Raw genomic sequence first — 22,512 nt, 5'->3', positions numbered from 1 at the left:
TGCTATTCGTGATATGTTATGGATGATTTTTGGATATGGTTTATTTTCAGATAATACTCTAAAATAATCTCTAAAAATAGATAAACAGTATAATTATAATAAATACATCACTGTGGGCATGTAACTTTGATCTCCTTTGATCCGTTCGTACTACTCGCGCTCGAGGAGCGTCTATGCTCGTCTTCACACGACACGTACCTACAGCAGCTATATAGCTGTGGTACACCAGCTAATCCGCTAGCTAGCCACATTTTCCTCTAGTACAGCCCACTTGAGCCTTGGATCCTGCGAAAATCTAACTTTTCATATCAAGATGAGCTCACAAAACGGATGAACGGAGTGGATTCCTCACAAAAATCACGGTGGGCCCCACTTCGGTTTCCATCGAAGGAACTTGCGAAAGGCTCTCGCAGGAAATACGCTAGAATCTGCGGTCGCGTAAGCATTTCGGGCATAAACCCTCTACCCCGCTCCCCATCGTTGAAAGCTGCGGCGAGAGCTCACGCAAGCGCATTTTAGCACCCGCAGCTCGCCATCATGCCCACCGTAAGCGTAGGACGGGATCGCCTTTTCGCCGCCCTTGGAAAATCCTACAGTACGGAAAAATCAAAATCAAAATCTCTTCATTGCTCTTCCCTTCAAAACTCCAAACACCTATGCATATCTGTACGCATTTGTATTCGTATACGTATTTTTCTGATATTCTTCGGTTTCTGACATTTCAGCTCAGGAAGAGTTTGAAGAGCTCTGCTTCGACTTCGGAATCGAGCTCGATGATGTTGTAAGTGCTCTGAATCATCTTGTCCTTTTTCCGCATCTACTCGAATTTTCTTTTAATTTTTAATTCATATGAATACGTATTTCGGTGCGTTTTGTACATGTATCTGTATGTAGACGACGGAGAAAGCAATTATTAGGAAAGAGAAGCACTTGGAAAACGAGGAAGAGGAAGGGGATGAGGAGGTGATTTACAAGATTGAGGTTTCCGCGAACAGGTACCATGGTTTCTTCTTCTTCTTCTTCTTCTTCTTTTCCTGATTGTAATGAAATTGGGTCAGTAGTGTGCTTGGATGTGCCCCAAATTGCAAATTGGCGGAATGGACTGTTATCATTTCTGATGGAAAACCATGTTGGGCAGGATGCTCTTTTTTAAAAAAAAAAAAAAAATATTTTTTTTTTCCATTGTTTTCCACATGGAATTGATACTAGGGTTCTTGTGCGCAGCAGATAATTATGCTAAAATATTCAAACCATTTGCGATTTGTGGGCACATCCAAATGCTCGGATTTGGAAAGGAATGCAATTTGATCACGGGAAGAAATCTGTTATTACTTAGTTTCTTTTTTGAAATAATGAGTGATCCACTGCTTTCAGATTACTGTAAGTTGCAGTGCTCGTAGTTGCTTTTGGACACTTCAACAGTCCAATCACTTGATTTGATTGTCCATTAGATGCAGCACTCATTTTGCAGGTTGCTATTAAAACTCCTACCAATGAGATAATTCGAAGCATGCGATTAATGCCCTGTAAAATGGACGATCAAGATTACATATAAAGAAGTATGTCTAATCAATAATCTGACCCATTAATTTGTTGGGGCTTGTTGTGGGTTGTTATGGTACCGAAGAATCACTTCTATTAGATCATTCTAACATGTTGCCATGGCTTGAAAAAGAATGGGTATAAAAGGCCCACTTATAGATGGATTGGATACTCCATTGGTAGCCCATGAAATGCGTGCTGCACCCAATGGATGGTCCAAATTGATCCATTGGACTGTCCAACCATACTAATGCAACTAGGAGCACTATACTAATTCCTAACGGTTTTTGAATTACAGCAGTGGTCAGATATGTGGATTGTCCAGTCATTGATATGGACTGTCCATCTTATGGGGTTTGGATTACACAAGGTTAAGAAACCTCTTAGAGCAGATGAATCTAACCATTTGATTGATGGAAATTTGCCTGTTGACTGTTGCTTCTTAACCGTTTTTTGTAGCAGGGCAGCAAAAACCTACAATTATCTTAAGGAGGAATAGTCTGCTGTGTGTATTTCCAGCAACTTACAATTTTTTTGCAAATCATCCATGGTACATGCGGGATACATCATACATGTACGTCAATCTGGACCTCCTGATGTAACCGGGAAGTCACACTAATTGGAGCTATTGGGTGATTTAAACATCTGATTTCACCCATTGGATTTGGAATGCTGAATATTTTCTTTCTCATTGCACATGTGATGGCTGCAATTGGATACTTAGGATTGTCCAATCAGCATAACTTTTGATATAGGTTCAGCGGCCTCAGCCTACAGTGCCGCTCACAATTTGGATAGTCTGGATTGGCTTACATGTATCCCATGCGTACAGGGGATGAGTTGCTTCATTTAGTCAATGGTGTTGGGAATGCATCGTAAGCTAGCTCTTTTAGAAGGTGCACATTGTTTGGGATTAAGCAAAGCTCTGTCTCGAGTAATTCACCTTTTCATTTGGAAATTACAAATCCAAAAATTTAAAAAGTTTTTTTTTTCCCTTAGAATTCCTTTTCCTAATTTTCCTGATATCTGGGATTTTTCTAAATACTTCTCAATCATGATTGATTCCTTACCAAGATTTCCCAAGTCTGAAGTTTTTAACTGTTAGAGGTCACCTATCAGACTGTTTGGATTATCTGGTACATGTGTTTATTTAATCATGTGCAAACTGGAGGGGCCCACTAGATGGGATGGCTTCTGACTGCCATGCATGAGTTATGTGTATGATGGAGATAGTGGCTGACTACCAATTCAGGTGGTCAGGTGAGCCCTGCAATCAGGTTTGTTCAGAAAGTTTTGTTGCTTGAAGGAGTAATGACTTCAACTTCTGTTTTCTTGCCATCACGGACAGATATGATTTGCTTTGTCTTGAAGGGCTCGTGCAAGCCCTTCGCATTTTTATTGGATCTGACAAGATTCCCGAGTATAGAGTGGTTGACATTCCGATCAAATCCATGCTTAAAATGCATGTAAAGCCAGAGGTATTACCTGGTTATTGAATCCTTTGTCGACTGTTTTTTTTTTTTTTGTTGTGGTTTATGCATATTATATTTGATGATGGGATGGTGCTGCAGACGTCCTCCATTCGCCCCTTCATCGTTTGTGCTGTTTTAAGAGGAATAACATTTGATGAAGCACGATATAATAGTTTCATTGATCTTCAAGATAGGCTCCATCAGAACATTTGTCGGTAAGGACTTGAACTCATATTATACTACGTCATGTAGATGGTCTTTTTGGTTCCATGTTATAATGCTTTCTAAGTTTTTAATGGAATTTATGTTGTCCCTACATACTCTTTAAAGTTTCAGTCTATTTGTGGACTTTTTATAAGCGCTCATGCAATCTGTCTGCATCATGTGTGAATTCCAAGCTGTGCATTAGGTGGGACCAACCACTTAGATGACCTAATGCAGAAATAGATAGGTTTGATTCATCAGGCGGGTCAGAGAAGGGGACAATTGGGAATTATTCTCTTCGTATAATACTCTAATCCTTAGCTGTATTCAACTGTTGACTTTGTTCCCCTGTTGAATGCTCTCCTCCTTGCTTCTGAATGAAATGTGTTTTTATCAGTAAAAATAATAAGGTGGGCCACAGATGTTTGAAACTATGGATGGTTTAAAAGGTTCTGAATGGCCCACATTCAATATACATGTGTGGCATACCTGATGGGTGGTCTGACGTACTTTTAGCACAACTTACAAATGGTGGAGAATGCCTGGTGCACGACTTTAATGTTCCCACACACGATCTATGCCGGTGCATGTGATTTGGATGTGTGTAGAGGTGCATACAATTACCAACTTATCTACTTTCTGTGGTGGTTGTCCACCCTGACTGAAAGTTAGTATTGAAAGGGTTGATTTATTTTTCCTTACCAAAATGTTGTCTCTCTCTCTCTCTCTCCATATGTTATCTAAAGTTGTAAATTATAATTTGTTCTGTAATTGAAGCCATCTTATAATATCTAGAATTTTAGTATTTCTGCCAGGCAAAAATGTCTTTGCTGACATGATAGTAATGCAAGTCATATGATCGTAAGGAAAGGGCCATTGGAAATGTTGGTCTTATGGCCCATCTAGTAGCCTGCGTTACATATATGATATACCCAGTGTTCGAAATATCGGTATCGTGTTACATATCGTACCCTTGGGATACGGATACGTATGACGTATCGGTTATTGCATGGGATATATCGGTTGTATCGCGTAATGTATCACTGTTGTTGGAAACATGGGGAAATTGGTCGAATTTTTCAATGAAACTTCAATCATTGTTAAAAGAGACATCAACACACATTTATAAATTAAAACATTACAAAAAATAAGTGTACATACATGCATTGTCTAACTGAATTGATGCAAGTATATTCAAAGTCTATTCATATAGTTTATAAATGTAAGAAGACGTGTGGAAACACAAACAATACATTCAAAAGCAAAAGAAGAATCACTAGATCGGGTTATGTACATGTTTGATTTTACGTTTGGACACAAGGATTGCAACCGATTTGCAAGAAAGTGGGAAATTTTGGTTCTTTTTAAATTTTTTTTTTTAAAATAAATTTTCCGCAACTCGGCCCATCTCCTCAAAATCTCGAAATTGAAGCTCCCAATCCATGATTTTTCACGCAAAACATGAAAAACCATGGATTTGCAACAATTTGACATTGATTTAACATGATTTATAGGAAAAAAAGGATCGAAAATGCTCACCAGATCGAATATGTGAGATATATCGCACTACTTGTGAGTTTCGTTTCGCACAGGTGGGATACAAGATATATCGTGGGATATATCGGCCGATATCGTCGATATTTAAAACATTGGATATACCCAAGTCCAAAAACATTCCTATTGAGAGTTTTTGGGATTTTGGTACTTTTTTACTCTGTAAAAAAAAAGTGTGCTATAATATGAGCTATAATGCTTGTTACAATAATGTACTACAGTATGACCTACAGTGCTAGCTACAATAAATCTATGGCACTTCTTTGTTTTTATTTTTGGCACAAGCAAGGGCTGAGACTAATGGTGATGTGGCTAAGGTGAAGTTTAGGTTAGAGCTTTCTTTATATATATATGCATGCAATATTGTCAAATCACCCGCACATGCGATTGCACAATTGCATATGCCATGGCATATATATTTTTTTAATTAATAAAAAATTGAAAAAAGGAAAAAATAAATTTTTTTTTTTGAAAAATTCTAAAAAAATAAGAAAAACTTGCCTAATTAGTACACATGATTAGATTGGGTTATTTTACTTATTTCATTATAGTTTGAGTGTTTCATTAAGTTATATATTTAATTACTTACATTATAATTTATAAATTTTAACAAAACAATCAACAAGCTACATTAAAAGAGAATTAATTATTAAAAACTTCGAACAAAGAAATTTTACTGATAAATGAATAACTTGAAACAACTTAAAAGCTATAACTTAAAACTTAATTTACAAAAAGCAAGCATAACTTATAAAATACAAAAAATAAACATACTTGAAATAATTGTAGAGAGATTAGAGTAAGAGAGAGAGTAAGAGATTTAGATCTTTGGAGTAAAGAATAGTGAAAATGGAGGGGATATGAGTGCCTATTTATAGGCAAAAGTTCTCCAAATTGAAAAATAAAAAATAAAAAATTGCTTCCACTTTGGCTATTGGGTATGTGATCGCATATTGGTCGCATAGAAAAGTGTGCCATGGCAATATGGCATACTTGCCAGGATCACTTATACCATCATGCCATATGCGATTCGATCCACAATATGTGCATATGCGATCGCATTTGACAACAATGTATGCATGGTCTTCTAAATGACATATGGTGCTTGCATGTGATCCTCTTAAGGCATTTGCAGGAAATGGTTCAATTAAATATTCTTGCATTGTGTTCCTTATTTCTGAAACTTAGACCGAGCTCCAGAGATCTGGTAAAAGAGGAGGGTTGATTTAATGTGGACAACTGATGGTAAATTTTTTGCCAATCTTCCCCTTTAAAAGCTAGCCTCAAATAGTTGGAAGAAAGTCTAAGATGATGACAACAATGATGATATAGTTTTTGGAGTATTACAAAAGAAACAAGTAACCTATAATATCAACTTCTTTGAGTTGTGTGGTGTGATTCTTTTCTTAGTTCCTTCTTCTTTCTTCGACTTCCCTCCTCCCTAGCCATATTGGTAATAGAGCAAGTTCATCCGTACACTTGTTTGTGATTGATGACTAATAATGAGAAGAATGCTATGGAGGAAGTTGTCATAAAACAAGTTTGATTGGAAGGTAGTCTTAGTTGCAGGATCCTTCTAACTAGGTGTAGCTCCTGCTTTGGATCCCCACTGTGGGCTCTCGCTCCCACTTCCTACCTATTTATACTTGCATACATTTTGAAAGAGACGCTTCCACACCTCATTTTGTTGCCGTTTCACTTCACACTTCGTGCAATTGTAGAAGCAAACTATGGAGTTCTTTTAATGGATTGGTGAAATTGGTGGTCTACACAACACCGAGAGGAGCCGTCTACACAGTTGCACGTGGGAAAGTGTCGGTGTCATGAGAATCCAGCAATAGCAATTCTGATGGGTGTTTTTATTCATCATTTTCTTCATGGTGTAAGGGATGGCAAATTAGTGGATTGTGATTACTTCAATGGTGTATAGGTTGAGATGCCCGAGTTTTGTGGATGTCTTCAATGGGAGAACTTAATAGATTGGTTGGTGGCTTGATGCATGTAGAATGAATCTTTGAATTGATGGAGATGCAATACAGAGAAAATGTGAAGCTCATGGAGTCCCACTTGCGGGGTCATGCAATTTTGTGGCGGACCCAATGATAGCAGTCCCTTGAGTATATAGGAAGAGAGTTAGAGCAAGATGAACAATATTTACTGGATCTGCCTTCCGTGAAATGTGCGCTTTTTTCTTTCTAACCATATGTTCCATGACTTAGCGAAGAACTCTCTGCCACAACCATGTACCAATCCTACCCGAGGCCTCTATGTCCCAGCTTTCAAATATCTTGGAAACCGTCTTCAGGAATACCCAGCTCACCCCAAATTTGCTCAACACTGCATACCATATCTCCCTAGCTGTTGTGCACTGAAGCAGAAGATGGTTCCAACTCTTCCGTGCTATAGCACATAATACACCTATTAGGCAACAACAGAAGCTCATCTCATCTGAGCCTTGTCTCAATTAATTAGGGTCGGCTACATGAATATTGTTCTGCCAGTCCACACTATCAAGGACATACCTTCAGTTAAACCATAGGTTATCAAGTATTTTTCATACTAGGCAACATTATAAGATGGTTAATTTATCTGCATGAATGGGTCATTATTACTTTGTTTCCAGTTTGCTGAGTTACATGCATTGCCTATTGTCTTTTAAACATATCCACGGCCCGTGTAGTCATGGGAAATGTCATGCTTAATCATTACAGTCATAATTCTTGTTTTCCTTTGTGTTAGGAGGAGAACTCTAGTTGCTATTGGGACTCATGATTTGGACACAATACAAGGTCCTTTTACGTATGAGGTAACCTATCACTTCATTTCCTCCATCCTTGTTTGATGAAAGACCTTATAAATATTGGGTTTCTTGTTTCATTTCGTGTTGGTTGCATATCATGATAAATCTAGCATCAGATACCTGTACTAAATACTAATTGAAGTTTTAAGGTCGGACCCATTGATTGTGTAAGCTGTGGGGTCCACTTAGGCCCTATTGTAATGGTCAGATGTGGTTCTGTATCAAAGCTTCCTGTCCCAAGTTCCAACAATTTTACCCAAATCACCACCACCGTACCATCACTTTTCAATTCCTTAAAATATCATTTCATTAATTAAGCCAAACTCGTTTTGTCTTCAATTTCCAAGACATGGTGCTGTCTTTTGTCCTCTTCTAACACCAATTAGGTTTCTAGGGTTTATCTTTAAATATCTGATTGAATTGTTCTTTTAACGAAGTCCATAAGGTTGCCAATGAACACAACCTTTACAAATGCAAGCTCTGGTTGTGAGCTGCCATAAGTGTTGTGCTCCAAGAAATTAGAAAGGGCCATCGGTGCCACCCAAATCTGTCCAGAGATAGCAAGAAAGGAGCACTGAGTGGACCATCTATAAGAGAACAACAAAAATCTATAAAATGATGATTGGTTGCCAGTTTTGCCAATACAAAAGACTATTGTTAGTGATACACGGCTCAGTTTCTTTTTAAGTCGATTGAAAGATATCTTATTAGATTTTGAGCCCAACTTACCTATACAAAAAGGGAAAGGACTAGGAAAGGATATGTACAAAGGCATATTTAATGGTATGCGACTACAGCATTATATATTACCCTGAAGGGTCAAGAATACTTCCTAAAACAGATCTATCGTATCTTATTTTCTATTTTTTTAATATTGTCCAAGAGCTTGTTTGGTAGACGCTTAAAAGTGAGTACATCTCATTTTAGTTTATTATGATTATGCATTGTACATAATGATTGTTGGTTATCAAGATTATTTCTAATCCTTACAGAAAAGAAATATCATCTCTAATACGTAACATAATTACGATTGACAAAAATGAGATAACTCATTCTTAGGTGTCTAACCAAACAGGCCCTAATATTTTGTGTTCTATTCTTTTCCAGTCAACAAGTTAATGCTAGTTCTGATTTCAAGTTTGAGCCTGCATTTTTTCAGCAAAATTTTTTACTTTTACTAATTTCATTTTGTTTTGTTAGCACAGTTGCATTTTTATCTGGTAGTTTATTGCGCATGACCTCCAAACTCCTATCTTGACTTGATAATCACTGTTATTTTCTTATTAGAAGAGGAAGGTGTACCAAAGGACATATAAGAAAAGGCGCGTGCACTGCCATGTCTTTAAAATATTATATTTTACATTAAAGTTTGCAAGTTGTACCTACTCCACAGTAATTTGAAGGGTCTAAATACTTCCTGAAATGGACCTATTAATCGTATTTTTTTTTATTCATTTTCTTATGAATGCCTCAAAATCTGATCATCTGTTGTTTTCATGTCAATGTGGTAATGCTAATAATCAGATATGATTTGAAGTTCTGATTCTGCATTTTTTGGTATTTCATATTCTGATTTATTAATTTTCAGTTCTTTTGGTAATACAGTGATGTCTTTATTTGGTAGTTTCATGTGTATGACCTCTTTAACTGCTGCAGTGACTTCGCAATTGCTGCTATTCCTAATATAGCTTAGCGTGTGTTTTAATGTCAAAATCTGCATCGATGACTGGTTTTATACATCAATACTTACACCTCATTTATATATTTCCAGGCTTTGTCACCTTCAGAGATAAATTTTGTGCCACTGAAGCAGGTAAGTTTTTACATTCAGATCGTAAATTGGTCATAAACCTTTTTGAACTAAGTCTATTGATCACAAACCTTTTTGAACTATGTCCATTGTTGCATTGAGTTCGTTTCCTAATGAGATTTTATTAGGTTTGCAATTTTCTTATTTAATTTTACATTTGATCCTTTTATTTTTTTGACGATTGAGAAATATATTAAAAACAAAGGAAATAAACAAAGACAGAGCCCAAAGAAGAGCAAAAAAAGAAAAGAAAAAAAAAAACGGAAGAAAAACAAACCAAAGAAAAAGAGAGAAACCTAGAAAACACCTATACAATTAGAGACTGAGACAAAAGGGACCTCCGAGACTGAAAACCTCACAACCCAGGAACCTATCCTAGGGGCGGCAAGATGATGGATCAGCCTATGAGGGGTAGACAGATAGACCATTCCTTCCCCTCCTAGAGGATGTGCTGAGAAACGGAGGCTGAGGAAGAGGAACCATTCTGAAAGCAGTGCAAGTTCCTTTCACGCCAAATTCCCTAAAGAGCGGCCAATCCCGTCAATTACCATAATGAAGTAGTCTTTGTTGGTGATTGGGGTGTGCCAGGCATGGAGGAATTGACAAATAGTGCCTTGCATTACCCAAGAAACGGAGAAGTTATTGGAGATGGAGGCCCGGATTTCAGCAGTGTAACTTCAGTGAAGGAAAAAGGTGAGGATTGGACTCAGCATCTCTGCTACATAGGGGGCAGATGTTAGGAATGATCATCCCATGCCTTTGCAGGTTGTCAATGGTAAGCACTCTGCCTCTAGCCAGGAGCCAAACAAAATCTGCCACCTTTGGGGGTGCTGATGGTGCCAAAAGACAGAAGGGAAGTCCAGAGCTTGATTCGGAGAAGGGCTGGTGATGGAGGTGTAGGACTTGGTTGTAAAGATGCCAGATGGAGATAGCGACCAGGAGAGGCTGTCATCCGAATCTGGAGATGGCTGAATGCCTTGAAGGGGGAGAAGAAGATTGAGGAAGGCTTCAAATTCTGACTCAGTGAAGGCTCTTCTGCACGGAGGGCACCAAGCTCCTGTTCCAACAGGAGAGAAACAACCATTCACAGAAGAAGAGAGGTTGGAGGAAATCTTGGCTAGATCAAGGAAGACAACAACAAAGGGTCTATCTAAAATCCATTTATCCAAATTACCCAGATTGAAAGTGAGACCTTCAAGAAAGGGCACCTTAGTCCCTGTAATGGGTCTTCAAATGCTGGATGCTTGGTAAAGGGAGATGGATTTAGTGAACCAGCCCCCCTCGTCAACACTGTATTTAGCTATTAAAGACTCCTGTCACATGTTTCCAATCTCCGATCCGAAGTGCCAAAGCCATTTCCCCAAAAGAGCCAGGTTAATATGAGTCAAGGTCCTATTTCCGGCACATCCCTCAATGTAGGGTCTACAGACTTCCAACCAAGGAAGTGAAATTATCCATTGTCTGGACAGTAACATTTCGTCCAATTAGTTGGACATAAGCATTTCTCATACACACGTATGTACATTAGCATGTATGTATAGATGGACACAATGTTCAATGATCAGCCGTGGTTGCTTTTGTGGTAGCAATATGTGGAGCCTTGCATAAGTTTTTGGGTTCAAATCATACCAATGCATTTTTTTTTTTTTAACAAATGAATGGCTGGGCTAGGCCTGGGATTAGGAATATACCATTAAGCTGGGCCTGGGCATCTCATCTTGGTGGCAGGCAATGTTATCAAAATCTTACGATTCACAATATGAATTGTATGATTCGTATCGTATCATAATCGTACACCCGAATCTCAAATGTTAAATAATCATAGAATTATTGTTTTTTTTTTGGAAAGATGATGCACTTTTATTAGGGCTAAAGGCCAACAGAAAAAGGAAAGCAAGAAGCCAAAGAAAACTAAACAAAACAACAAACTAGGAAAAAAAAAACAAAACAAAAAACAAAAGAAAAGCAAACTACCACTCGGAAAGAACATCCATAGGATTACAAAAACTCAGACTGTCCAATCAGAAATTTACAGAAAGACCCAATTAAGAATCCCTCTCGTCGAACCCCTCTGATTGCGGATACAACGATTGTTTCTTTCCAACCAAATTGTCCATAATGCGGCGAGCATGGCCAACCACCATTTGGATTGGCCTAAACAACATCCCCCCCACACCCAGCATGACATGATCTAAGAAGGCAATCAATTGATCTTGGCATCGCCCAGAAGGTGCTTAAGGATTGGAGGATACCAGACTGCAGCACTATGGAGAACAAGTAATGAATGAAGAGATGGTTGGCGGACTTAACATTCAGGCATAGAAGGCATGCATTTGGGAGAATCATCAATCTTTTCCGGAGATTGTCTGTTGTGAGGATCCCATTTCTCCTAGCAAGCCAAGCAAGGCATACATTATTGTACGAGTTATATTAAATCTTTTCTTCTTTCTTTTTACTCTTTTGCTTATAAAACACGAAAATTGCACTCTCCTAGTAAACACATCTTCATTTTTCCTAGAGGGAGGGAGGGAGGGAGGGAGGGAGGGAGGGAGGGAGGGAGAGAGAGAGAGAGAGAGAGAGAGAGAGAGAGAGAGAGAGAGAGAGAGAGAGAGAGAGAGATCTTTTTATTCACTCAATGGAATTGAATGCCATTTTTTCTAACAGGATTCTACACTAAAGAACGGTACAAAAGAACAAAATTATTGAAGGACTTTTGTATGTTTTTCAAGGTAAATTTTTTGAAAAGACAACAAAAAGAAGAAGAAGGAAAATGACAAGAATCCTTTACTATCATGATATGCATAACATATACATGTTCTCAATTGATAATATCATGATATGTATTACTTTTTTGGTAGATGTTGATGATTGATGAGTTTTTAATCTTTTCTAATTTACTAATATCTTTTCAATTGTTTTTGATTTTTTTTTTAAATTATAAATTTTTAAAAAGAAATTAGAAAAGATCTTATAATTTATGATACGATTTCAATTCAACCCCTATTTCCTTTTGCGATACAATAATGATTTTGACAACATTGGTCACGGGTTAGTCCCAAGTTTGGATTCTTGGGCCGTTTAGTAAATGGGTTGTGCTTGGGCTGACCCTGACCCATTGCTAGCCCTACATATTGTGTTCCGATTTCCCCCATTCCACAATTTGTTATTATTCTTTTTAAGAATATGGGGTGGGTTGCTCAAATTGATGAGCTCTCATTACTCATTAGTCTTGTACAACAAGGCCCATTGACATGATGTCAGTTCTAGTTGCGTTGTGTGAGGGTTCTGCTTTATGAAGCCGATCAGGGTTCACAATTCTTTTTAGCATCTAGTGTATGTCACAATATTGTTCCCCTTCTTTTATCGAGTAAAGTATTCCAGAAAAGTTTTGGAGTCTAAACCATAATAAATCTTATTTGAAACGTGCTGTCCTTTTTTCTTTCTTTCTTTTTTTTTTCTTTGAGGAGAAAGATAATGAATCTTTCTTTGGTGAAACTATACTTGTCAAATGCAATGAACAAAATACAAATTGATAGGGGAACTTGGAAGCAACTAAATACTAAGGTTGGCAAAATTCGGAAGCCCTCGACTGAAGATCAATGCTACAAACTATAATTTGGCTAGAGGGTCACTGATTACATTTATTTTGTTTAAACTATAAGAACTTTAGAAGGGGCACAAAATCTCAGGAATTTCATTTTATCCACTATTGAATGCTACCATCACTTCATAACACACCTTGTAAATCATCTTTGATGCAGAGAGGAGGGGGGAATTGGCTTGCCATATCGAGCCTCATAAATAAAACATGAATTTACACCAGAATTAATTTATTTAGCCAGTCTTTGATTTGTGTGAGTCCATTCTCAATTTGGACTTGGGAGGTGGAAGACCTAATTAGCTTGGGGAATGCTCAAATTATCTTAGGTTTTTCTTTTTCTTTTTCTTTTTGAAAGATAAAGGGGATTTATTAAGAAGGCACCGAGATGGCGCAAAAAAGCTTACAACCAATGTTTTCCGTATTGTTATTGCGTAATTTATTGCAACCTTAGGATACATATACATATCGGCTTTATCGTGTAATGTATTGTTGTTGTTGGGAAACATTGGGAAATTGGTCGATTTTTTCAATGAAACTTTGAGGATCAATGAAAAAGACATCAATACACTTAGAAATCAAAACATCACAAAAAATACGTGTTCATAATAGTTTTCCTTTGTATGGGGTCCCAATCCTTCAAAAACAAAAAATCTATGCACTGTCTGACTAAACTGATGCAAATATATTCAAAGCCTATTCATATAATTTATAAATATAAGAAGGCATGTATGGAAACAGAAACAATACATTCAAAAGCAAAAGAAGTAGAAAAATAGAAATATATATGTGAATTATATTTATGGCTGTGGCTCAGACCCCTATAGAGTTGTGCGGTGGCTTAAAGTCATCATCTTCATCTCAACGGGGCTTGGCATAATACTGTTGCTTCACAAATCAACAATACTATGCCTAGGTCAGAACATAATGATACCTATGAAGATACTCTTGAACATAACGCTGGTACTCATCCTCTCCGATTTGAGAAAAAATGATTTTTTTATTATTATTATAAATTTCCCCAATTCTCTGCACAACAGGCCATCTTTCCCCAAATCTCAAAATTAGAGTGTATGTGATAATGATGTAATCAAACACTTCTGAATGCTCTAAAAGGGGGGTCAATTGGCTGCTGATCAAAGTGCAGTTTCATTTTTTTTTTTTAAACATTTTAAATGAGCTTTTAATTACAAGTATATATATATATATATATATATATATATATATATATATATATATATATATATTTCTTTTGAAAAATCTCTAAATTACCAAGAATCACTAGATCAGATTACATATATTTTAAATTAAAAATAATTTTTATTCTAAAAAATCTTTGGACACAAAGATTGCAAGTGATTTGTGAGAAATTTCAATTTTCCTATTTTTTCACAACTCGGCCCATCTCCCCAAATCTCGAAATTGAAGCTTCAAATCCATGATTTTCAAGCAAAACATGAAGAATCATGAATTTGTAACCATTGATACTGATTTAACATGATTTACAAAAAAAAAATAATAATTGAAAATTGAAAATGCTTACTAGATCAAACATATGGGATATCTCGGCACTACCTATGCATTTTGTATCGCATAGGTGGGATACAAGATATATTGTGGGGATATATTGACCGATATTATCGATACTGAAAACATTGCTTACAACCCTATCTAGCAAAAAAGCAGAAAACTCTTCCCAAAAGCTTACAACCCTATCTAACAAAAAGTAAAAAACTATCTTTCGATTACGCTTTACAAGAAGCTCACTCAATTGCAACTACTTTCATCCTACGAATGACAAAATCAACATCCTTTTTAGAATCATGAAAGCATCTCCCATTCCTCTCCCCCAAATAGAACAAAAGGCTGCTAAGATCACCAACCGCCACTCCACTCGAACTTGCTTTGAAAGACTAACCCCGTGACTCGCCTCTAATAGACTATACAAGCGGGTATGCACCATTGCATCCTGAAGGAAGATAGAATAGAATCCTAAACTTTCCAAGAAAAAGGGCAATGGATGAATAAGTGATCAACTGACTCCTCGCTACTCGTACATAGAGCACACATGTTCGGAATCCCCATTCCTCGCTTGCGAAGATTGTCGATAGTTAGGACCCTCTTTCTCCCAGTGAGCTGCCCAAAGGCCACCATTGGGGTGCCCACACCTCCGAAGAACTACTTGCCAACCAACAATCTGCAACCAAAACGTCAACATCTGACGTTAGGTTGGCCAAACCTGGAAACTTGACGCTCTATGCAAGGAAGCATCCCTTGTCCACCATCTCCCATCCTCGCACCCATATTACTTGGAGACAACCATTCTTCTTCATGGGGAGTTTTCTTTTATTCCATTCCTATCAACCTTGAAACCATTGAGGAGGCCCATCTGCTGCCATTTTATCAATATTCTGCCAAAAGCTTCTGCCACTACCTAGAAAAGAAATGGGGATAAGGGATCCCCTTGCCTCAACCCTCTTGAGCTTCTGCCACTATCTTGGGTTTTTCCTATCTTTGTTCCAAATAATTAGTTTCTTCAACTTCATTTCTGAGCAACATAGGTAATTGGTGGAAAATGGTGCAGGATTCTGGTCCTTCTGATTTTCTCTGGAAAGATAAAAACTGAGATCTTTATTTGGTGCACAAACAGTCAACATCTCGGTTGTCATTCCGTAGCAAGCTCCTTTCACTATCTTTTGCCCCTTCTGATAGTTTTTCTTGTTTTTGACCTGGACTAACATATACCTTCCAGCCTATTGGAGCATCATTGTTTCTGCTTATGATTCTCCTCTCTTTATCGTGACCATTTAGCAATTCCTTGTTGTTATGATAATGCCCACGTCTTATTCTATTATTCAGGGTTATTTTCTCTGTCTCATTGCATTTATTTGTTGTTGTTGTTTTTATATATATATATATATATATATATATATATATATATATATATATATATATATATATATTTGTTCCTTGGCCATAACTTTGTCTTTCTGCAGGCGAAAAGTTTCAGAGCTGACGAGCTAATGGAATTTTACAAAGTAAGTCTGAATGCCATACCATGACATTTCGTTAGGCAATCTGTTTGACATCAAGTTGCAAGGATGAGAAATTTCACTCTTTCAAGTGTTTTTGTCATCTTTGCGCTATGTTGGATCTTGATTATCAACTTGATCTTCTCTGATGTGTAGTTTACCATCAATGGTTTTGGCAGTCAGATATGAAACTGAAGAAATTCTTGCATATAATCGAGAATTCCCCTGTATACCCGGTCATATATGACAGCAACAGGTATAATAACCTTTTTGGTATGGAAGCCTTCACTGTTATTCCCTATCACTTTTTTAATATCCCTGCACCTTTACTTGCCCCTTCTATGGCTGTTGTTTGTTGCCTCTTTTTTTATTTTTATTTTTTAAACGTAACGTTTCAAATCAGTTTCTTCATGAAAACTGGTTAGATGCTTGTTGCCTTTGTTTGGTTAGTGTGCCTGTTGGACTTTTCCTTGTATTTTTATGTTGTCCAGGAAACAAGTAGATTTTGCATCATTTATGGTTTGCTTTTACGTGGAGTGAATTTTGCATATAGTTCAACAGGAAAGTTGGTGAACTGACTGGTAGCACAATCTCTTGGCCTTTTGAAGTTTCTGTTGGTTTCAAATGCTCTGTTTTTTTTTTTTTTTTTGCAGAACTGTTTTGTCTTTACCCCCGATTATTAATGGTGCACATTCAGCAATCACTCTAAAGACAAAGAACGTGTTCATTGAATGCACAGCCACTGATTTGACTAAGGCTAAAATTGTTTTGAACACCATGGTAAGCAAGGAAGCTGTTTCATTTGCAAATTCTTTTCTAAGATTTCCTGAAAACATTGACCTTTCTTACTAGGATGGTCTCTGTGTGTGTGTGTAGGTAACAATGTTTTCAGTATACTGCAGAAGAAAATTCGAGGTTGAACCAGTTGAAGTGGTGTATGCCAATGACAAGAGTTATATCTATCCTGATTTGTCAGTCTTCCATATGGATGTTCCTTTGTCCTACATTACTCATTCAATTGGTGTGGCATTGGAGGCAAATGAGGTATTAGCACTCTTGGACACTCCGTATGGTTTCCTTCTACAAATTACTGTTTCATGAACATTGGCAACGAAGGACTTACACCATTGTTCTTTGGTTCTCATTGGCTTTCTAATTTTGAATCATTTAAATAAACTTTGTTAACTAACTAATATCATGGTGTTGCCATGTAGGCGGACTGTTTTTGTTGGATTTTAAATGCTATTTTTAAATGGATTTGCAGCAGGCACCAGGCTGGTGATCCTTATCAGCATGCCTTTTGCACTTGGTTCTTATGGCGGGACTGGCCTAGTTCTCATGGGAGTTTATGGTTAAAGGATTTTGAACACTATCGGTCCCAATACCCATGGCTCCCAATTCGAGGTTGTATCCTCCTCCATTGATGCATGTTGTGGAGGGAAGTGCCTTTAGTGGGTGAGATAGTGCTAATGAATGCCACTTCTGTATTTTGATCTGGGAGGAAGCTTTGCATCCTATTGGAGGGACGCTTGAGAAATCAGATTTGTTTGAAAGCCTTATTGACGAGTTAGGGTTTTAGTTGTTTCTTGGTTCAGTGTTAAGAGTCAAGGGAAAACATATCAAATTTCCGGATGGAGAAGGGACTGCCATTTAGCTGCTGTGATCTATCTGGGATGAACTTAACAGATGTGGCTAGAAACCAGTGAATCCTCAGATCTTTGGCAGAAGCCCCAGGAAAACTGCTTCAAGCTTAATCTTGATGGGTGCTCTATTGGGAACTCGGGGTTAGCAGGGATTGGAGAGAGGGGTTATCAGGGAGAAATCCTGCTGGAAGTTTCAGGTCCTCTAGACGTCTGCGATTCCTATTATGCTGATGCTGCAGCCCATCTTCAAGGTGTTAAATTAGCAGTTAACCTCAACCTTAGCCAATCATCAAAGGGCATTTGAGCATGAGATAAGTTGGATTAAATATTGGGTCTGCCCTCGAAGAAACGATTCTAGGGACCTGGCGTGGGGTTGGTTGAATGGGCCCTCACCCAATGTTCAAAATATCGGTATCGTGTTACGTATCGTACCCTTGGGATACGGATACGTATTGGTTATTGCATGGGATATATTGGTTGAATCGCGTAATGTACCGCTGTTGTCGGAAACATGGGGAAATTGGTCGAATTTTTCAATGAAACTTCAGTGATTGTTAAAAGAGACATCAACACATTTATAAATCAAAACATTACAAAAAATAAGTGCATATAATAGGTTTTCTTTGCATGGAGTCCTAATCCATGCATTGTCTAACTGAATTGATGTAAGTATATTCAAAGTTTATTCATATAGTTTATAAATGTAAGAAGACGTGTGGTAACACAAACAATACATTCAAAAGCAAAAGAAGAATCACTAGATCGGGTTATATACATGTTTGATTTTACGTTTGGACACAAGGATTGCAACCGATTTGCAAGAAAGTGGGAAATTTTGATTCTCTCTCTCTCTTTTTTTTTTTTTTTAAAATTTTAAATTTTAAAATTTTTTAATAAAATTTCCGCAACTCGGCCCATCTCCTCCAAATCTCGAAATTGAAGCTCCCAATCCATGATTTTTAATGCAAAACATGAAAAACCATGGATTTGCAACAATTTGACATTGATTTAACATGATTTATAGAAAAAAAAGGATCGAAAATCGAAAATGCTCACCAAATCGAACATGTGAGATATATCGCACTACTTGTGAGTTTCGTATTGCACAGGTGGGATACAAGATATATCGTGGGATATATCGGCCGATATCGTTGATATTTAAAACACTGCCCTCACCTCAAGGTCAGCTGGTTTTAAAATTCCTTAGAACCTTTAATTCCTCAAATAAAACTTACAAGTGATCCAACCTTTGGAAGGATCGATGAGAATTAAGGAGACTATTTCGAGAGATATTCAAATAATAGATAGAGGAAGTTGTGCACGTACCCCTGACCATGAGATTTAAGATTGAATCTTAAAAGCCAGTGCACGAGATCCTTTGTAGAGGGGAAAAAAAATCCTTTCCGCCTAAATTGAATGCTTCGCCTTATAGATGACAAAAACAGTCTTTTGCTCATAAATTGTGAACACTAGGAGGGGAAATGCTATTAAAAAGTTTTATAATGGAAGTTCTTTTGTTCATCATCATCGTGACCACCACCATCATCTAAGCCTTATCCTAATTAATTGGGATCAGCTACATGAATCCTGTACTACCATTCCACTCTTTCAAGGGTAGTTATATCATAGGTCATTAAGTCTTTTCTTACTACCTCCATCCATGTGCTTTTGGGCCTTCCCCTTGCCCTTTTAGACTCCAGAGGCTTCAACTTGTACCAACTCACTCCTAACCGGCGCGGTTCTTGGTCTTCGTTGCACATGACCAAACCATCTAAGTCTAGTTTTCCCCATCTTATTACCTATTGGTTTTATTCCTAAGTTCCCTCAGATGCATTTATTTTTAATTCTATCCTTCCTCGTCTTGCCACTCATGACTCATTAATCTCAATATCCTCATTTCGGCTGCATATCCTATGGAACAGTCAGATTATGAACTACAGGGAAGATCTTTATTTCACAGAGAATTCCATAGTGTGACACAACACGACCTTCAATTTGAAGAATCCCTAGTCAAATTGGGTTTAAAAGTAATTGAAGACAGTTTTCCATTGCCTTATTAATTGGAAGGATCTGCAAAGAATCCAAAAGAAAATGCAAAATAGCTATCGGGCAAATCTCGGAAAGAAACTATCATTTCTTAGCAAGTGGTGGTTGTGGTTCAGTTCAAAAATCAAGGCACTGTGATGCAGAGCAATTGCAACCAAATCTGTAGAGCATGGTGTTGGGTGGATAATGATGGTGGTCTTGGAAAGCTAAAAATTTGGCAGTGCTTATTGGGAAGGAAATTATACATATAGCAATGTGAGGCTTATTATTTTTCCAGGTGTTTTAAAATAGGGATAGGAAATTGGTTGAGGTTTTGGGATGATTTTTTATTTTTATTTTTTTTGTTGAAGATGGTGCCTTATTTGTAATTTTTTTTTGCTCATTGATCAAAAGAGAAAGGTGGTTTGATTAGATATTACCATGAGTTCTTAAGTGGAAAAGTGGTGTGGGATAATCTTTGTTAGATCTAATCTTTGGGATAGGAAATTGGGCTTTTTGAAGAGTGTAGGGAAATTCTTGAAAATGTTTTCTTTGATACATGAAAGTTAGACCGAAGGATTTGGAAGACAAATCTGGAAGGAAGTTTTTCCTTTGAATCTTTCTTTTGTGGCACTTGGAGAATCAATAATCCTATAAATCTTTCTTTTTTGGAGAATCAATAAGGGGGATATTACTCTGCTTTGAAAATGTTGTCCCACTAAAAAGTGGTAGCTTTTGTGTGGGTAGTAACAAATAAATTCCTCACAATTGGCATTCTCCATTTGCAGCATATTGCCTTGAACGTTTGCTTGTGTCGGGAGGCTGAAGAAATGCTTGATTGTGTTTTCATCAATTTCCAAGTTGCATGAATTGTCCTCTTCTTTTCCCTTTTCTTTTTCTCCTTGTGTTCTTTTCTTGCCGGTTCTTCTGGTGAGTCTTTAATAAAATTCCATTATCCTTCAAAAAGAAAAAAAAATACAATAAAAAAACACTAAATCGATTGGTGAAATATCTGAAGGATGTTTTGAAGATGGTGCATTTTGCCATTACATGGGGTATTTGGAAGGCATGGAATCAGAGGATTTTTTTTTTTTTTTTACTCCACTGTAAAGTTCTTTTAGAATCTGCATGAGTCCATTTTCTCCTTCATTTATTAGGTGCTTGTGCAGATGGAATTTCCTGACATGACTACAATTGAGCTTCGTATAAATCCGAAGGCTTTGTTGAGTTCCAAACACAGAAAGGCCATGACAAAGTCCAAGTTACTGGCACCTCCTGAGGTTTTGGAAGCTCCATTTTGATGGCAGTTCGTTTGGTAATCCAAGCCTTGCTGATGTTGGGAACTTGGGGGCATCCTTAGAGATGATAACGCCAATGTTCATTTTTCTCTGGGTATTTTGGAAGCCAAGGATGCTAATGAGGATAAGGGATCATCACTCTTCATTAAAATCTCCAGCTTCAAGTTGCCTTTTTTTGTTTTTGTTTTTCTGTTTCATTTATTAGAGAAGGTGATTGTTCAAATGGAATCATTTGGTGCACTCAAAACCTAGGAGTTTCATTTGTCTTATTTGTCTGGATGATTTTTATGCCATTTGAATGTATCTTTTTGTCATTCTCTTGTGGGTGCCAAGCGATGTTGTCGAATCGCATATGCGATCATGTGCGATCGCATATATATATATATATATATATATATATATATATATATATATATAAAATTCATTTTTTAAAAAAAAAAAATATAAGAAACTAATGAGAACTTTTCTAAGTTAATAGAGAACTAATTTTATATATTTAAAATACATTTGAGAGAGATAAAATCAATTAAACATCAAGTCATCCACATTTAACAATATAGTTAATAAGAAAAAACAACAAAATCAACAAGCTATTTATTTATTATTGTAGAAAATCAACAAGCTATCTTCCTTGAAACTTGAAAGTGCTTGAATCTTGATCTTCCAACTTCCAAGAGAGAGGGAATGTAGGAGAGAGATTAAGATCAGTTGGAAGTCGGAAATACAAGAGGATTGAGACCACTTGTAATTAAGAAATGTAAGACAAAAATAGAGTAAGAGAGTTTTGGAGTGAGAATATTGCAAATGGAGGAGATTTGGAAGCCTTTTTATACTCAAAATGTCGTTTTTTTTTTTTTTTGCAAAAAAATAAAATAAAAATTCAATGTGCCATGGCCAATATGCGATCGCATATGTTGTATGCGATTGCATATGCCACATATGTGATTGCATATGTGCCATGATCGCATATGCGATTTGTATATGGATGTGCGCATATGCGATCACACATGGCAACAGTGGCGCCAAGAGTGTTCCATGTCTAGAGATGGAGTAACCAGAGGGTCACTCACTGTTAGAGACTCACTAAAATGCCCTTACATTAATTGAGATGTAGGGGCACACTCGGGGTGGGCAGCTTGTGTGAGGCGGGTGGCTCGTGTAATCTGAGCCCCACCCATCTGAGGTGGGGTGGCTCATGTGAGGCAGTGTCCATGTGAAGTGTGGCCCAAGAGGGGGGTTCGACTGAGGTCCTAACCCATGGGATGTGGGGCTTGTGCTATAAGATGAATGGATTAATTCGCCATGCTTTATAAGTTTGAGCTTTTAGAGCAAGTGGTTAATGGTCCTGCATCAAAATGGTATTAGAGCGGGAGGTCTTGTGTTCGAGACTCCTCACCGGGGGTGATTAATGCAGGGGCATTTTCACACAGGGCTCGAGTGGGGTTGTCTGTGAGATGCATGGGCACAGTTGGGGTGGGCGGCCCGTGTGATGCGGGCCCCACCAGTGTGAGGCGGGTGGCTCGTGTGAGGCGGT

General features: G+C 37.5%; 1 protein-coding gene and 1 long non-coding RNA gene across 2 annotated transcripts in view; both read left to right on the top strand.

The window, feature by feature from the left end:
- Nucleotides 1-418: 418 nt before the first annotated feature.
- Nucleotides 419-22,512, top strand: part of LOC131216990 (phenylalanine--tRNA ligase beta subunit, cytoplasmic) — a 70,370-nt gene continuing 48,276 nt past the window's right edge. The window contains exons 1-11 of the mRNA XM_058211645.1: nucleotides 419-595; nucleotides 726-781; nucleotides 895-995; nucleotides 2,891-3,020; nucleotides 3,114-3,229; nucleotides 7,512-7,578; nucleotides 9,344-9,385; nucleotides 15,977-16,018; nucleotides 16,192-16,268; nucleotides 16,666-16,792; nucleotides 16,889-17,056. Of these exons, the coding sequence (XP_058067628.1) occupies nucleotides 538-595; nucleotides 726-781; nucleotides 895-995; nucleotides 2,891-3,020; nucleotides 3,114-3,229; nucleotides 7,512-7,578; nucleotides 9,344-9,385; nucleotides 15,977-16,018; nucleotides 16,192-16,268; nucleotides 16,666-16,792; nucleotides 16,889-17,056 (984 nt within the window). The 5' untranslated portion in view covers nucleotides 419-537. The remainder of the gene's footprint in view (nucleotides 596-725; nucleotides 782-894; nucleotides 996-2,890; nucleotides 3,021-3,113; nucleotides 3,230-7,511; nucleotides 7,579-9,343; nucleotides 9,386-15,976; nucleotides 16,019-16,191; nucleotides 16,269-16,665; nucleotides 16,793-16,888; nucleotides 17,057-22,512) is intronic.
- On the top strand, nucleotides 9,392-10,638 carry LOC131216991 (uncharacterized). Its single transcript, XR_009157151.1, has 2 exons — nucleotides 9,392-10,075; nucleotides 10,148-10,638. It is a non-coding gene; the product is annotated as an uncharacterized LOC131216991 (long non-coding RNA).

This window comes from Magnolia sinica, chromosome 10 (assembly GCF_029962835.1).
Source record: "Magnolia sinica isolate HGM2019 chromosome 10, MsV1, whole genome shotgun sequence".
NCBI classification, from domain to species: domain Eukaryota; kingdom Viridiplantae; phylum Streptophyta; class Magnoliopsida; order Magnoliales; family Magnoliaceae; genus Magnolia; species Magnolia sinica.
Note: the sequence above shows the minus strand (reverse complement) of the source record. Positions and strands in the feature narration are given on the sequence as shown.